Source organism: Catharus ustulatus, chromosome 7, assembly GCF_009819885.2.
Source record: "Catharus ustulatus isolate bCatUst1 chromosome 7, bCatUst1.pri.v2, whole genome shotgun sequence".
In the NCBI taxonomy this organism is placed as follows: Eukaryota; Metazoa; Chordata; class Aves; order Passeriformes; family Turdidae; genus Catharus; species Catharus ustulatus.
The window spans coordinates 12,422,283-12,440,213 of NC_046227.1; the positions used below are offsets into that span (position 1 = coordinate 12,422,283).

At 43.2% G+C, this 17,931-nt stretch overlaps 1 protein-coding gene across 1 annotated transcript in view; it reads left to right on the forward strand.

Annotated features, from left to right (window-relative positions):
• Positions 1-17,200, forward strand: part of KLF7 (Kruppel like factor 7) — a 58,507-nt gene extending 41,307 nt beyond the window's left edge. Inside the window, exons 4-5 of the mRNA XM_033064884.1 lie at positions 9,942-10,065; positions 16,346-17,200. Coding sequence (XP_032920775.1) covers positions 9,942-10,065; positions 16,346-16,397 — 176 coding nt within the window. The 3' untranslated portion in view covers positions 16,398-17,200. The remainder of the gene's footprint in view (positions 1-9,941; positions 10,066-16,345) is intronic.
• The last annotated feature ends 731 nt before the right edge of the window (positions 17,201-17,931 follow it).

Below are 17,931 nucleotides of genomic sequence, written 5' to 3' on the forward strand. Positions count from 1 at the left end.
TTTTGTTGTTGACAAAAATGGGAAATCAGAAGGAATGTATGTTCTTTTCCCCTCTTGTCTTATTCCTGTGCTGTCTCTGCCTGTTTGCATCATTTTTTAATCATCTTTTTTCTGATTTTCTAGCAACTAAAGGGAGAAGATGGTAAATGCTGAAAAACATCAGCACTGCAATAGTTGGAGTAAGCAAACCTTACATTCATTAGCAAAAATATAGAGCAAAACCATTTAAAATGTTAGCATCTGGAAAGGCGAAGTATGTTACTCTTAATTTTTTTTCATTTCTGAACACGCTCCATGATACATGCATCTCATATTTTTCCTGGCCTATCTGCCTTTATATATAGTCTGGAATTTCTCAGAAACTCTTGACCTAAACTATAGGTTTCCAAGGAACACATCTTCAATACACTGCTCTGGATTATGCAAATATGCACCATGTCCTTTAAAGGCTATCTCATTGTCCACCCTCTTAGATACCTTACAAAAAACAAAGGGAAGAGAACATGTTTCAGAGTGCTGGAAAAATCTGAGCCAGTGAGCTGCTGAAATTTTTTCCTTTTTCATCTGTTCCTTCTGCTGCTGCTACCTTGCTTTGCATCTTGGAGCTTGCGGAGCTCCACAGAATCTGAAACTAGAAGCCCTTATTAGAGGACATTTTTAAAAATTTCTTGCTGCTCCTCTGGGGACTGAAGTAATGGCAGCTTGAAGCAGCAGAGAATGTGTAATTAGGGCAAACAGCGATGCCTCGTGTGATCGGGAGAAACAGGAGGAGAGGAGGGGAAGCGCAACAGCCCGGCGTGCACAGGCTGTTACTAGGAGACCCCGGCACGAAATGCATGAGATGCGGAGTGCTAATGGGCCGGCCCCGCCGCCTGGGTACCAGCCCGACCTGCTGCACAGCTGCTTCTGCCGCCCGTTGCCAAGCAACTCCAGCCCTTTCCTTTCCTTTCCTTTCCTTTCCTTTCCTTTCCTTTCCTTTCCTTTCCTTTCCTTTCCTTTCCTTTCCTTTCCTTTCCTTTCCTTTCCTTTCCTTTCCTTTCCTTTCCTTTCCTTTCCTTTCCTTTCCTTTCCTTTCCTTTCCTTTCCTTTCCTTTCCTTTCCTTTCCTTTCCTTTCCTTCTCCCTTCTCCCTTCTCCCTTCTCCCTTCTCCCTTCTCCCTTCTCCCTTCTCCCTTCTCCCTTCTCCCTTCTCCCTTCTCCCTTCTCCCTTCTCCCTTCTCCCTTCTCCCTTCTCCCTTCTCCCTTCTCCCTTCTCCCTTCTCCCTTCTCCCTTCTCCCTTCTCCCTTCTCCCTTCTCCCTTCTCCCTTCTCCCTTCTCCCTTCTCCCTTCTCCCTTCTCCCTTCTCCCTTCTCCCTTCTCCCTTCTCCCTTCTCCCTTCTCCCTTCTCCCTTCCTCTCATTTTTTTTTCATTTTCCTCCACACTCGCATTCTGGAGGTTTCATTGGGTACTTTTGGTGCTGCTGTTGCTGCCGGGTGCTCGCCTGTCCCCACTGCTCTGCTGCTGTCCCCAGGGCCCGGCCCAGGGGAGGATGTGCCAGCAATTCATGGGGCAGAAGCTGGGCTTGTGTGCTCAGGCTGGCACCAGCATCTGTTCCCCAGCCCTGCTCCCCACCCACCATCCAGGAGTTCCTTCCAAGAGGAGCTGTGGAGCGGGGTTTGAACGGGGAGCACGTTGCAAAGGCTTTATCACTCTCAATGGGAGTCTTGCACAGACCCAAAGAGATAAAGCCTGGCATTCCTCCCCTCCTTCAGGGCTCAGTATGGAGGGCAATGTATGCTTGTTAAATGCAGCCTCTTGAGCAGAAAATGGAACATTTCCATTTCTTTGAATGTTGCTACATGCTTTGCTTTTCTCTGCTTTTCAGCTAGGCAAGTGGGCTTTGTGGATGTGTTAGGTGCTTGTGTGTGCGTAAGACATAATGCTGCAAAAATTGGTTTCTTTTTGTGTCCTGAATGGCTACATGCTGAAGACTGCTGCTGGCTTGGTAGACAAGCCTTGGCAAGGCCCTTAGGAACTAATCCGGAGCTTTGAAGTTTGTAGAAAGACTGATTGGACATTGGGTCTGCTTCTTAACCTCTTTTCCCCCATCTCTAATATAGATATGATCAGAGTCACCTCTCTATAAGGGCACTGCTGACCTTTTTGGATGAAAGGAGCAGTACATCATTCATGGAAATGTACTGCTTTTACACTTGATCATCCCTGCCCTTCTAAAAATAGGTACAACCTTCTCACATTGTGTATTTCACAATCCTGTCACATTCCTCTTCTGCCCCATACTGTCTTCTGCCAGCTTTTCTCTTGTGCTTTGTCACCCTTTCAAAGGCTTTTCCATTTTTTCCAGCAGGTGGCAAAACTGAATAAAATGCCAATTTAAATTTTTTTTTCTCTTTTTTTTGTGTAGAAAACATTGGTGGGCCAGTTAAGCACTGACCATTGCCCCCTCCTTTGCATTCCTTTTAAATAATAAAAATATTAATTAGGCTTTCTAGTCTCCAACAAAAATCAATTAGGAGTATATTGAGGAATGAAAGGCTCAGAAAAGTATCTGAAATTGATTTTTGTAATTAGTTTTACTGCTTGATGGGTTGCACATACGCTTAGATATTAGCATTGATCTCCAGAGGATGTGTGTATTAAATAGCCTGTTCTTCCTTTTTGCTTAAGAAATGAACTTATTAATCTTAAAAAGAGTCTGATGTTGTTGAGCTCTGGACTGCAGCTGCTCACCAGCTTTTTGTAGCCTCACTAGCAGAGCAGCTGCCTGAGCCATGTGATGGTAACATGCTGAATCTGATGTGAAACTGGGGAGTGGGTCTGGGGCAGCTCCTCTTCTGTGTCTCATATTTGACAAAGCCTGTATATGTAATGAGGGAAGACAGGCACTGGTGTTGAGAAGTGTTAGATTTCATTTTTCAGAGGTCCTTAAACCCAAATGTCCTTCTGAGACATGTTTCTATTAAATCTCATATAGCACTTTACATAGGAAGAGAGGAGTGACCAGTAACATTTTCTGTTGTGCCATGTGCTGATGTTCAGCTAATTAAAAGAATTATGGCTTGGCTTCATTGGTATGCCATGTATGTAGCTTGTAAAGCTCTCAGGGACCCTTGGAGATGAAGAGTGCTACATAAATATAAAATACTGGTAATGTGAAGTTCCACATTAGGCATCTCATTGTGCTGAGGCAGACTTTCATCACAAACTGCAGAGCAGCTAGGAATGCCTGCCTGGCATTTCTCTGTGAGGTGCTCTGGGGGCTGCTTCTGCCCCACAACCACACCAGCTTCTGGCACTTCTGAGTGATTTGTGTCTCCAGCAGCAGCAACCCCACAGGCACTGGCCTCGGAAGGATGCCTGGGCTCACCCTGCAGTGACACTGCTGTTCCTGCAAAGGCATGCTCCCACTCACCAGCCCAGGAACAGTAGTTCCCAAAAGGATTTTTCAGGAAGGGTAGCAAGAAAAATTATTAAAACACTCTTACGGTAGCAAGGAAAGTTATTAGAACACTCTTAAAAGCACTACTTGAGTCTTCACACATTTCTTCATATGGCTCAGACCCCCAGAGCTTCCTTATAGGAAAAATACAAGCAAGAAATCTTGCATTTAATTCTTTTTTTCAGTTGTAATTTTACAGTTTGTCTAGTTCTCTGGAAACATCAGTCTTGAAACAAGTGTAGCTGAAACTGTCTTTCAATACATATTTTTAGACATTGGGACTTTAGAACTAGTTTTATTTTAAATGTTATTTTTAAATTGCAGATTATAAAAAGGAAGGGAATATTCATGTTTCTTTCAGACAACTTTTTCTTGGATTTTGAAACTATATATAAAAAATTCTCAGTGGATTAGAACACATGCTGGGTTTTTTTTTTTCTGTTATTTTCTTAAGCACACTTTCGCATGCTAGCTTTGTGTAGCTGTGTAATATTAAGGAGCTCTTCAAACATAGTGCAATGAATGTCTGCTTTGAATGGCCTTCCAAATATGCATATAGACAGAAATTGCCTCAGTTTCTTCAAACATTTTTGGCTAAATCAAAAAGGAGTGTCAAGGGACTAAAGGACTCCCATGACACTACCACATTTTAGCACAGAGAAGTATCAGCAAGGATTTTGACTGTGATTCTCCTCTGAAGTTCACTGCAGAACTGGGAGGTTGAACACTTGATTGTTTTACTAAGTGCCCTGCAGGAGAGTGCTGGAGAGGGGTAAGGAAATAGATATGGATGGGTAATCATAATATCTTTGCTTTCAATTCCATGAAGATACAGGGTGAAACCTGAGCCTAATGAACATTTTTCTAATGACTTGGATGGTTTCACCCCATCACACTGGAACTCTGTGATCTTATTGTGCACACCCCAAAATCTGGAGGGTTTTCTTATTAAAGTCCCTGCTGTTGAAATTCAGGGAATAGAGAGCAAATTTTTTTCCTCTGTATTTCAAAATAAATGTTTCTAGCCTACAGGGCTGCAAAGAGAGGTTTAAAACCATGGCCCTAGGTTATCTACAAAGCAGAAGGCAAATGATGTCTGAATATTATTGTTTTCTTCATTAAAATCTCATTATTTCTGTAGAAGAGGGCACTTATGACTTTTTAACCCTTGGAACTGGCAGTAAACAATTCAGCTATAAGAAGTATAATGGCCCATTGTGTGCTGTAATTTTGTGATCATGTCCTCAGCTGATCTTGAGTAGGTACCTCTGTGTCCTGTAACCTAATGTGTCTAATCACTCTGCTGAAACAGCCTCTCTGAGATGACTTAGCAAACACTGCCTTACTTCTTGGACAAGAGAAATATGTCTGGGACCTAGGGGTGCCTGTGGGATGTAGGTGGCACGGGCAGGGGGTTTCTGGGTCTTGAGAAGAGACAACATCCCCATTGCTGTGTTTTGTGAGGAAATATTGTGAAGGTTTGTACAGTGTTCACAATTTAAATATGTGTTGGAGCAAAAGCGTGATGGTCTCTATTTTGTACCTGGAGAGCAAAGACAGGTGCATGCAGCTGAGCTGCTTGCCTGCCCCCCTGCACCATCAAAGTAGAGAAATTCACCTCCAATTCCAATCTGCCTGGGTATGATGTGGCACTGTCCACCCATGCCTTTGCCTCCATTAACTTGAAAAATAATGCTGTAGGTGGCAGTGTCAGATGATGGCTTTCAATATCTAAAGCTGTATGAGACGGAACTCCCCAAGAATGCCCGAGGCTGGAAAATGGAGGGAGGAGTTCCAAACACCAGTGTGGTGATCATTGTAGAACCAGCCCAGCTCTATCCTTCATGCTTTGTTGGAAGCCTGTGTGTGTTTGCCACAGTAGTGTAAATGGCATGGTTTGCTTGGCTTCTTCATACTTTCAAATGATAAATTTTTTGGCTTTCAGGAGAAAGCTGTACCAATAATTTGTTTATTTTTGTAACTAGATGCCTAATATTTAGTCTTGCATTCATCTTAGTCACAAAAGAAATAGTGACCCGATTTCAGAGCTGCCAAAGTCTGATGGATTTTTCGTTATGACTTATAATTTTAGTTTCACTATTTCATGTTTCCCATAAATTTTCAAAGGTCTTTGTCCTCCAGTTAACAGATTGGACCAGACTGTACTGAAATGTGCTTTGGGGGTACTTTTAGAAGAAGAACTCAGTTGGGTGAGGTGCCATAAATAGAAGTGAAACAGAGAACCTGCTCCCCAAGCATCCCAGTCTCAAGGGTATAAAATGTGCTCCAGGAACATGAAAAGGTTAAAATGAGATATGGACACAGCACACAGCCACAGTGAAGAGAAACTGCTTTGCAGAAGTGTGCAGTCTTGATGGACTGAAACCCTAAAGCATATCTGAAGGACTAGTAGCATTTCTGTAGGACTGTTTTGGTGATGCAGCCCTTCCAGACCAGTAGGTTTTGGCTCATGGCTCTGTGCACAAGCAGGCGTGTGCAGGATGCTTCTCCAGGATCCTCAACAGGCAACTCAGGATGTGTCTGACCTGAGTGTTTCCTGGTGATCAAGTGACCTCTTTTGAGATGAGCCTTTGGTTGCCCCTATTTGGTTCAGCCTGGGCACAGTGTAGACGTGGGTTTTTTTCCTGTCCTAGGAGCTGCAGTGTGAGTGCACAGCTGGCATACTTCACCTACGGCCTGGCTCAGGCCACAGGACAAGGCTGTGGCCAGGCAGAAATAAATAAGTAACACCCTTCCAATGCACACAGTGTGGATGTTGGGTCCTGTGCACCCACTGTCTCACTGCAGCGCTCCTTACTGCGCTGCGCTGCTCTCCGATGCACGTGCTGCCCACGGAAACTACAAGTCAGTACCTAGGTAGTGTCTCTGACTCCCTGGGACAAAGCAGAAACAGCTGAAAGCCAGTATTCTATGTTACTAACAGATTTTCCATAAGCAAATGATACATTTTTTTAAACACAAGTGCTCATCTAGGAAAATTGCATAATTCACTGCTTGAATATATCTGCACTGCTTTCCAGGTGCATTTATGGATGTGTGGAATCTGAACCAGCCCCATGGTGTGGATTAAGTTCTGAACTGAAAGAACTGAGTATTTAACATGTTTCTAGGTATTTGCTTCTTTTTGGATTAGTACTGGCTCCTCCATTGAGTGAGTTTGTCTGAATGTGGATTTATGGATTTGTTTAAGGACTGCAGAGATCCTTGCATTGAATAAAGGTGACTTAAGGAGTAGAGCCTCCTTCCTGGGAGTGGCTTGCAGGCACAAGTTTTAAATGTGGTTTTTAATTTGAGAAAGTAGAAAAAAAGTGTGGCACAACTCCATGATGCTCCTATTTTTAATTGGATTTTGCAGCTCATAATTAATTTCTTAAAAAGAGGGAGATCCTGGCCCTGTAGAAGTGAGTAGGAGTTTTGCCATTGCCTTCAGCAGAGGAAGATTTCATCATCTATCTTTTTAGTCTCACTAATCCTCTGAAGAAAAGAAAAGCAACCTAACACATGGAAGAGATCCTTTCCATTTTTTCTCCCTGCTACTGCAAGTGGTGAGGTAGGAGGACCCTCCCCCCCTTTTTATTCCCATGCTTTCTACATATGTGCACCTTGGCAAGATACACTTCCATTCCATCTTCGTGTAAGGTGAAAGCAGCCATTAAAGGAGCGGTTTGTTCTTAAGTCTTCACATGCAGAGACAGGCAGGTCTCTCTCTTCCCTTCCCCTCCTGTGTTCTTGAGTAGCTGCAGGAGGGCAGGAAATCGAACCTCTTTGAGGTCTCTGGGTCAAGGAGCCATCTGACATGGCTTTAAAGGTCACCGTGCTCCTTTGCATTTACCTTGTGCACTGGGAGCACGATATGGCAGCATGCATGGAGCACTGAGAGGTAGTGTCTGACATTTTGCTGAACAGGGCTTGGTTTACAAAGGAAAAACAAAACTCAGCTCGGGGCTGTGCAAGGCCAGAGCTGGAACATTTGGGAGAGGAACCCCTGCAGCAAGTTACAGAGATGTGTGTCATTCTGTGGGTTTACCAGTAATCATGCTTGGCTTTTTGGTCTCTTGTAATTTATATATAGCACTGTATATTTTCAAAGCTCTTCACAAATTTTAACAAGCCAAACTTCACTTCAATCCTATTAGACTATATGGTTTCACAGAAAGCCTGGGATGCTTTTCCTTCACCCTTCTGCTCTGTAGATGACTGTATCCTTCAGACTGGCTGTACCTGCCAGATTTGGCTGAGCAGTCATCTTCTGCATTTGCTTTGCAGCGTGTGTGGCAAATGTGCTGCAAGGCAGTTTCTCTGCCTGGCTGTCTCCACTCTAAGGTAGGCACTAGAGAGCGTCAGAGAACCAAGGAACTGCATTATCATTGAGACTTGTTTACTGACAACTTATTTTAAAATACTGCATGAACTGTTCAGACAAATCCGGTGCTCCATCACAAGCACAGGACCAGGGCTGGGAAATTATTTTTTTCTGAGGAGAGCAGATGCTGTTTGCCAGGTAGGGTGCAAAGGGCTGGGGGGAGACTGCTGCAGCTGCAGCTCCAGTGCATGGACCAGCACTAGTGACAGTGTTTGAGGTACAGTTGAGTATCCAGCCCAGAAACAAGACACAGCACCTTGCTCACTAAGAAGAAAATTCTAACTTCTTATTTTCCTGAAGAAATCCTGTTCACAGAATAAAGGAACAGGAGGTGAGTCTGCAGAGGTGACCAAGCAGGCGCATTCTAAGTGGGCTAGTGTTATTGTTGGCTCAGTCCATTGTCCTGTTGGGCATTTTCCCATGGAGGACTGTGACTCACAACAGGAACATCCAGGCTGTCCTTTCTTCATTCAGAGCCTGTGGGATAAATGGATATTTTGGTGTAGTCTTGCCAGCTGCTGCACCCTGTTCGCAACTTCATCCCAAGGAATCCTTTAATTGAACTACTGAGCCAAAGAAACTTCTCAGAGGCTAGTAAAATGGCTCAACTTCAGTTAAGGTCTCAGTCCATTCTGCTGTTCTGTCTGGGGCAGATGACCACTGTGCAGCAGAGCTGCCTGTGCAACAAGAAGTCTGCAGAAACTCACAAAACAGAGAACAGCTTTTTTAATGTATTTTGCTGCAATTTTCTTTCCCTTTTCACTTTTCTTGCTATTTTTGCCTCTCCAGTTCATCATCATGATATACCTAGGTCTCCCATAACCAGATCTCATTCTTCTACTTTCTGAATAGACACACTAAATATAGCAACCTGTGTCTCTGCATTGTCTGCTGTGGTCAAGTCATTGTTTTGTGACTGGCCTGGAGGGTTCTTACAGATTGCAGCCTCAGTGTAGCCTGTGGTGGGTTTCTTAAGATTACCTTCTTAGCAATTTTAAGAACAAATAAATAAGTAATAATCCATTTAGAAGCTTGGTAGTGAAAGTGATTTCTTGTGTGAATTTTATCTCAACTGACTGCATGGGGAAGAGTGGCATGGAGTTTATGTAGGAGATGCACCGGAGCATTTGTTGTGGGGGAGATGTTATATTTGAATGCACACCAATGCATGTGCACTGAGTAAGGAAAAGGGACTTATGACTTGAGGTTGTTCATCAGAAGGTGTTAATGACTCCACAGATGTTACAGCATGGCAGACTGATCTGCAGAGACTGATGTGCATTAGAAGATGGTTAGATATGAACATGAATTATAGAATATCCTGAGTTGGAAGGGATCCACAACAATTATTGAGTCCAACTGCTACCAGCAGACTAGAATCTCTCCTGTCTTACTGCTACACCATTTCACTGCCTTGAGCAGTATTGTTAATATTTGGGGGCAGAATAATAGTTGATGAAGGTGTAGTGCACGAAGCCTGAAGGACCGGCAGATTCAAAGAAGTAAAACTGTATCCTCTCACACTCCATAATTTCTTGGTGCCAGGAGTAGATTTTATTGTCAGAAGCAAGTAAAAAAGGTGCAGTCCTTGGAGGCAGGAGGCATGAATTCTTGAGGGGAACAGATGTGAGGCTGGTAAAGGGTAAACAGAATTGGGGAACAGCATGTGATGCAGTAATGGTAGTCGCTCAGGAGTGGTGCACACCTGTACAGTGTTCAGGTGTTAGCACAGTCACTCAAGTACCACACTAATGTATCTGGCAAGCTTAGAGTGAGCTGAAGAGCTGTTTGAAAATCAAGCTTCAGCCACACAGGTGCTTAGGTGTTTGAGGACATTCTTAGGGCTTCTTCAAAAGGCCAGTTGGCTGGTTTTGTTAGAAATGAGATATAAGGTTGTGTGAGAATTTTAGCTGTGGTAAAATCTGGACTGGAACTATCCTCAGTACAATACATCACAGCTCCTAAGTTATTTACATCCCAGGCTGACCATGAATTGTGTGATGGGCTAACCTACTCAAATGGGTTAGAGGCAGGGTGGGAGGACATGGGACTTTCAAGTTGAGTGCTCGCTCAGTAATGCTGCTGCCATGCTGACTGTTCTCTCCTCCCCTCTGCAGGTGAGAAGCCTTACAAGTGCTCGTGGGAAGGGTGCGAGTGGCGTTTTGCACGGAGTGACGAGCTCACGAGGCATTACAGAAAGCACACGGGTGCAAAGCCCTTTAAATGCAACCATTGTGACAGGTAATGCAGCTCCTAACGTGGTGTTCAAGAAACCTGTGGACTTTTGTGACTGGCATGGAGCTACCAGGTCCCAGAGACAAGAGACCTGGCTCCCAGCAGAGAGGCCCCTTCTGTCCCACTGCGTGATCCCTGTATCATGCAGGGACCCTCTCCTCGGCCCCTGTCCTCTCTGCCTCAGTGGCCAGGCAGGCTGGCAGATGGGGAGTTCTTCCTAAGCAGTCTAAGCTGTTTCCATCCCATAGCACAGAACAAAATGTGGGACCATGTGTAGGTCTGACTGAAACCTGCTGGTGTCTGTTGTGGGCACAGGATTCAGTTCATAGGGCAGCTCTTGTTAATACTCTTATAGCAGAGAAGACATCCAGAGGGCCTTTGACCATTTCAGTGATGGACCTCTCCACAAAGCATCTCCCCAGCTTTCTGTCTCCTGATCCTGTAAACCTGCTGTGCTCACAAAGGCAGAGCTCCCTCTATTTGCTCTGCTTCAAGGACTACCCCAAGCACCACTGCTGGCCAGCCGAATTTTGGCAGGGTGGGCCTCACAAAAACATTGGTGTATGGCAGGAGGAATGGGGAGTGTGTGGTTGTTGTGCCACAAGTGGCCCAAATCTATAGGAAACCTCTAGGGAAAAAAACATTTAATTTCTGTATGATCATTGTCTTCTCTTAGCACTGAGTCCAGTCTAAAGAAAAGACAACAAAATGCACCATTTTCACAAACGCAAGAGTGATTTAGACACATTTTACCGTTCAAGTTCATGGGGTTGTTTTGTGTAAATCGGTGATCTCTGCGCATTCCTGCTAATTAGTGAATCTTTTCCTGCAGTTTGAAATCTCGCTCTTGACCTCTGTTTGAAATGGGAAATACTCTGCACCTTCATTTCATGATTTGTAAGCCTGACAGGTGTGCAGGGCTGCGGTTCCTGAGGAGCCTGTCCCGCTGCAGTGCTCCGGGCACTCAGAAATGAGGTGCGAGCTGAGCACCCAGCAGCTCCCCAGGAGAGCCGCCCCTACCGCGATCCGTGTGTGCAGTCCTCGCTGCTTTAGCTGCTTCCATCAGTACTGATCCAATCAGCTCTGAAAAATCTGCTCATTCTTGCCTGGTGCTGAGTGTTTTTGATCCAGCTTGGTGCTGGGTTCTTTCCATTTAGAAACAAAACCAAAAGAACACATCCCCAATCCCAATTGATAAGAAATCAGGGTGGAGCAAAAGCAATTACCCCTGTAATGACTCTTGACAGCACTGACAGGATCGAACAATGAGCACTTCTCCCCCACTCACCCCCCCAGCTGAAGATTGGCAGTGCCCTGGGTGAAACCTGGATCCACTATTGAGTAATCAAATAATGTGCTTGCATCTGAACATGTTATCCAGCTAATCCTATTTATATATATTTTTAAAAGAGGCTTAAGAAAATTACCCATCTTTTTAATGCAGCACTAAGGTTCTCGACTGTGATAAGGAAACGTTTTGTAATACAATAAAGCCTCTAGGAAGCCTCTGGGTACACCAGACTAACAGAGAATATGCGTGGAGAGAGGATGTGTGGGACATAAACAAGGGACCCCATCCTTTTATGGGAAGGAAATTTGATCATTTTCACATCCTGCCTTTCCAAGAGCTTCATCTCCTTAAGTGCTCTTCTGCCCTTGTCTCCCCTCTTCCCGTCCCCCTTCCCCCACGGAGGGCTTCCTCTTGGATTATCTTTTGTTTTATCCCTGGATCATCTTTTGTTTGCTCAGAATGAGGGACAGGATAAACCAAGTGGGGACCTCTGCAGTTCTGCTTTTGTTTAAGCACTTCTGTGAACGAGAACAATTATGTTCTCTGTTTTAAATGTAAGGCATTGCCTTTTTCTTTTCTCTGAGTGGCCCCACAAACACACACACACACACACACATACACATACACGCAGCCCCAGGGTTTCTGTGTCAGGACAAACAGTATTTTTAGCAGAGATCTAAACAAATACAGCCAGTATTTTCAACTCCTCGGTCTCTTTCGGCCCTTTGTTAGGTGTTTGTTATTCTCCCTCTACGTATTATCCCTTTCAACCTAGCTTTTCTCTTTGGCAGCAAACTCAGTCTCTGCAGTCAAGAGATAGATCCCTGTAATCATCTAATGCATTTTCTGCTCTTCTGCTGAATCTGTAGATGAAGGAAAAACATTATTAATAAAATTCAGAATGCTGACAATTGTGCACTGTTAGATTCCATGCCCATGCTATCTATGCGTGGTGATAGGAGGCAGATTTGTCCTTATTCCCCCAGTTAAATGTTGCAAGCTTTTAGAGTGACAGTGCCTATTATTTTGCCCCACTCTGCCATACTACTGTTTTTCATTCTTTCCTTTGCTCTTTGCTACCACCTATTGCAGAGGTCACCTCAAGCAAGCACTGAAACATGAACCTAAAACTCCCTTTTAGCCATTTAGGCAGACATTTAAAGATGTGCCTTCCTGACCCAGGGTTCCAGCTGGAGAACAGTTTCTCTGTATTTGAACTGCCACCCTTTATTGCACTCTCCATTATTGACAGAAGCTGTGGCCACTCTCTCAGACATGCTGGCTTGTTAGGTTTTAAGGAGCTGATTGGAACTGTTTTAACAACACTGATGTAGCACAAATCCTATACCTGTTGTTCAGAGCTGAAGGCTGTATCTTGGCAAACAGAGCATGGAAGGGGTGATTCCGATAGCAGAGGGGGATGTTCATACGGTCTGGCTGCAGTTCCCTTCCAAGACTATTTTGAGATGTGCTTGTGTCTCTCACCTTCCACCAACGTCAAAGGAGTGTTAATGTCCTCTGTGTATAAGTCAATTTTATAACAAAAGAGATAAGAAGATGAAATTCTCTTCTCCTGCTGTCCCAGCCCTATCCCAACACCATGCAGCCCACAGATCACATTGCTAGTCATAGCTGGCAAACTACCACTGCTTTGAGTAACATCATATGTACTGCAAATGGTGTGTGGCTTTGTGGCAGCAGGAGAGAAAGGAGAATAGGCTAAAGTGGTGTGGGAATCACCCCGGAATGTCCTTATTGCCTTCCAGATTACTGTTATGCTGGTTATTAGCATTCCCGAGGAATTTTGCTCTTCAGATACACAGACTAGGGCTGTTCCTCACACTGTGCAAGCCCTCAGCACTTCAAGCAGAAGAGTTTGACAGGGTAGTGGCACTTGCTGATTCTACATAAATAGGTGTTTAGGAGACAGCAGCTTAATGCCAGACTGTTGGGATGCATATTCCTCTCTGAGTATGTACACATGTGTGCATGGTTTCTTTGTTGATACCGAGCTAACAGTGCACTTAGCTGGAATGAACACATCCCACAGTGGAAAATCCACAGCTGGTAGGAAAGATGGCTGAGCAATATATTCTCTTATTGTACTTACCTTCCCTTTTTCTCCTTCAGAGGCTTCAGTGCCAAGCAGTATTGTGTTGCTAAGGAGATACAGCAAAAAGAGAAAGGAAGGAATCATGTTTGGGAGCAGGGAATTCGTGTATCACACATCCCTATATGATTTTTATAATTAGAGTGTCTTATTCTAGCATAAACTGTTCTTTCTAGGAAGAGCTAGACTGGGGGAGAGATGATGGAGGAGGCTGTGATGGGCCCATGTGTGATGTGAAGAGCTGGTTTGGAATTGAAAGAGGTGCAGAACCAGAGGTGCAGAGCTAAGTCTTGTGTCATGGGCAGGACTAGAGACCAGCAAGCCCCTGTTCCTTGATTTTTGAAGAGAGTGGTTTCCTTTGACAGAGTGGCTTTCCTTTATCCTGAGGAGCATCTTCCACTGCTACCTCTAGTCCCAGAAAGAAAACATGTCCAGTAATCAATATTGACAGTGTGATTTAGCTGCAAAAATTTTGTATGGACTGTTTTACAATTGAAAATAAATATCCCCATCCACCAATCTTACCAAGAGATAGAACTAACTGAATTAGTGAGCAGGAGAATGTGAAGAATTAGTATTGTACCATTTTATTAGCTATAAACTAGTAAATATGGCACCATTTTATTACCTATAAAAATATTATAGATGCTAATATGGTAGTTATTAATGTGAAACAATGTACTGAATCTATAATTTTAATAGATCTGGTTGTGGTGTGACTTAGGATACACTTCCCTGGGTTGCATCTATAGGCAATTGGAGAGGAAAAGCTGTGCTTGGGTGGGGGTCTTATGACTAGTCCTAGACTGAAGTGCCAGCTGGTGCTTGTCTTTTTGGCAGCCACTCAAGCTGTTGTTTTGTTTTGGCAGCCCTTGTAGCCAGAGCATGCTGCTTTCTCAGTTTAAGATTGATGAGAGAGATGTTGGTCCAAGGATGTATTTTGTCACTCTAGGGCTAGAAAATTCTAGCTGTGCAGAGCCTGCTGTGTTGAAGGTCCAGTGTCCATTGTCAGATTCATGTGTGTCTTGCTGTGCCTCATGTAGGACCTTGGAGGAATGCCTTCTCCATCCTATTTTGAAGTCTTTAGTTTTTAGCATTCTGAAAGTATTAACTCCCCTGTAAAGCTCTGCCAGTAGAGAAGAGATAACTTGAGCAGAGCTATGCTCATTGTTCATTCACAGAAGATGAGTAAATTACTTTTCTTGTGGAAGTTGTCTTGTTTCAAGGTTTCTTTGTCTTAAAAATGTACCTCTTGATCGCTCATCTTTTTGTGTAGATGCAGATCAATTACATGTGCTGTGGAACACTACAGCAAGACAGAAAAGGTCCCCTAACTATTTAAAATAGCTTCATTTTTTATAGTTCTCTTATTCAGCCTTTCTCTGCTTAGGGTGTTTATCCTTTGGATATTTAGATTGACTGTTCTTTTTCTTTTTCTATCGGTATTGGCTTTTTTGGGGGGTTGTTCAGTTTGTTATTCTGCTTCTTCTTTCTGAAAACTACAAAACACTCAACTACTGCTTTTTTAAAAACACACTCCGCACCCGTATGTGAGCTATCTTGGTTCTCACAATAAGCCATTTGGATATTCTTCAGACCATTATTGGTGACTGCTTTATACTCTAGTTCTGTGGAGCACTGAAAAGACATGCCAGGCAAATCAGTTCTGTAAGTAGCTTTTTCTAGTGTTCTTGGAGCCTACAGAACCAGCTTACTCAAAAGCCACAGGTATGTGGGGGTTGGTGTGATATTTGTAGTAAATGTTTTTAAAATAAATAGGCCAGTATTTTGTGGCCAGAATTTGCAGAGAACTTGAAAAACTCCTGGTTTTAAATGCTCAACTTGAAGTTTCTGGTAGAAGTTTAATTTCTGAGTGTGTCTGAGTCCCACCATTGTGACAGTTTCCATCTTAGGGCTGTGGGGCAGGCAGCCAGAAGCACTGCCTGCTACTCCTGTGGTTTGCTTTCTGGTGCCATACGTATCTTAAAGGACACTGTGATGGTGGATGTAATGGATTAGTACTTTCAATCCCATAGCTCATGGGTGTGGAGTCTATTTCAGCAGGATCCAGCTACATGTTCAGAATGACAAAACATTATGTTTTCTTATGGGATGGAAAAGTCTTTATGGATAAAACACAGAAGTTGAAAGCTCAAGTCCTGACTTTCTTTTTTTCCCCCTGGTTTTACCACACCTGTGTGATTTACAGCTTACTTGCCTTCTGTGTCTTTCAATTGTCACTCTTACAAAATAGGCATAATATCTTCTGTCAACATCCTTCAGGGAGATAATATTCATCAGTATCCACATACTACCTAGCACCCAGATTCCCAGCTGAGAGAAAGGGATATGAAGCCTGATGGATTGTCAGCCTCCAAACTCTGAACCAATTTTCCTTCCAGTTTGGAGTTGGAAATGAGAATTCACCTTTCAAAACTAGCATCATTCTTTGGTGCTTTTTGCAAGGAGTGGGCACTTGAGAAAGCTGGTATTTTAAAAAATGATGTTGCTGAGTACTAGAATAAAACTGATTTGATTTATTTATTTTTTAATATGCAAATACATGCATACTAAAAATTTGGTTTTATAGTATAGATGCATAAATGAGCACTCTTCCCTGGCATCTGACTCAGTGAAAGAAGTGAGAAGGAGAGGAATGGGGAAAGGATAAAAGTTGTCTCTTTAGCTGCTGAAGAGCCAGGGTAGTTGCCTATCTGTGGTCACAGAGGTCAATCACACAGGCTTTGGTGGCAGTCCATGGATAACGCAAGGAATGTCTCTAAACTGGGATATAGATTTTCTCCTGTATATAACAAGGAAGGAGCAGAAACCCTATTTTCCAAAATCCTATAGTTATTTCATTTCTTGCTTGCTTTATATTGCAGGTGTTTTTCCAGGTCAGATCACCTCGCCCTCCACATGAAGAGACACATCTAAATAACAGTCAGCTTGGCGTGGATGTCATCTGGGCTAAGTGTTGTGAGATGAAAGTGGAACTCGAGTTACAACGTGCTACCTTACAGGAGAAGAGAACTTGATCCCGTATAATCCTCTGTACAGGGACCACATGCTCACAGTGTCATACACCCAGTTACACTTCAATACCTACATCATTTCTTTTATGCCTTGCCCCAGCTGGATGGGAGAAGATGCAGGCGAGGAGATGGTATAGAGGTGATGTCAGTGAAAAAGAACAATTACTTACAGTACTTCATCCCTCTTGGATTTGTTTCCCGTTTTTGCCAGTGGAAATCAAAGAAAACAGAGGAGGCTTCCCTGCAGTGGACGGCAGTAGGAGGGGCTTATCTAACTTGCTTCTCAGTGCAACTCAGAAGAAGAATACATCGTCTTGAAGTTGCATATTTGTAGCACTAACTTTCTTTTTAAATAGATGGGGGAAAAACAATGACCTAGAAAACCAAATCCCAGTTTGGTAGCCAAAATTAACCTCTTGGTTTTTTTGTTCTTTCTCTGAGAATTCCTAATGTTCAGTGCATCGGACTTCTCACAGACACTTTGACCTGTCTTGGTTTTGGTTCTTCTTCCTAGAACTGAGTTATTGAGATCCTTTTAAGTCAATTCCAGTGGCCTTAATGGCAGTAGACTGTGGAGTGACACTTGTGACACAAACATCCTCTTTTTGGCCTGAGTTTATGGTTTATGTAGACTTCACGGAGGATTATGTTTTGTTTTTGTTGGTTGTTTTTATTTCAATTTTTTTTTTTTTTTTTTTTTTTTTTTTTTTTTTTTTTGCTATTGCACAACATATGCACTAGGGACTCTGGATGCTGCTGCCACGATGGCTAAGTAGCCAAGGGATAAACCCCTGAGATACAGCACCTAATATCTCTGTAAGCCTCACCTTATTGCCATAGCTAGGACTTCTTCTTTATTTTTTGAACAAAAAACTTTAAAAGCTTGTTTGGAAGCTTAAACCTTTTTTCTCTTTTCTCCACAAACAAGTGATCTTCAGAACTCCTTGTCTTCACCTGGATATCAGTCTGGGACTGGCCACACAGGCATGACTACAGGATTCCTTCCACATCATGTGAGCATATTAGCCACAACCCACAGTGATTTAGTGGTGAATTATGTTGCTTTTTCTTGCAGTTCTTCTATTAACCAATTTAAAACATTACCCTTTTGTTTCTGTAAAGAGCACCTGCAGACGATTTAATTTAAACCTGTTTATTGAGCATCTTACACACAAAAACCTCCCCCCAAGCCAAAAATCCTACTCCAGTCTCTGAGTAGGAAATCAAGAACCTCTTCCAAGTACAATGGCTTCATTCAGCATTAGCCTGTTAAAGAAATTATCAAAGCCCTGCTTTTCTGTTCATCAAGTTGATGCTGTGGCCCACTCCTATGTGAAAAAATGTAACCATGTGAGTTGTGAAGGAAGGGATTTTACATACAGCAGTGAGGCATTTCCAGATGATTGGTGTAAAGTGTTACTAACCTAGAGGTCCAT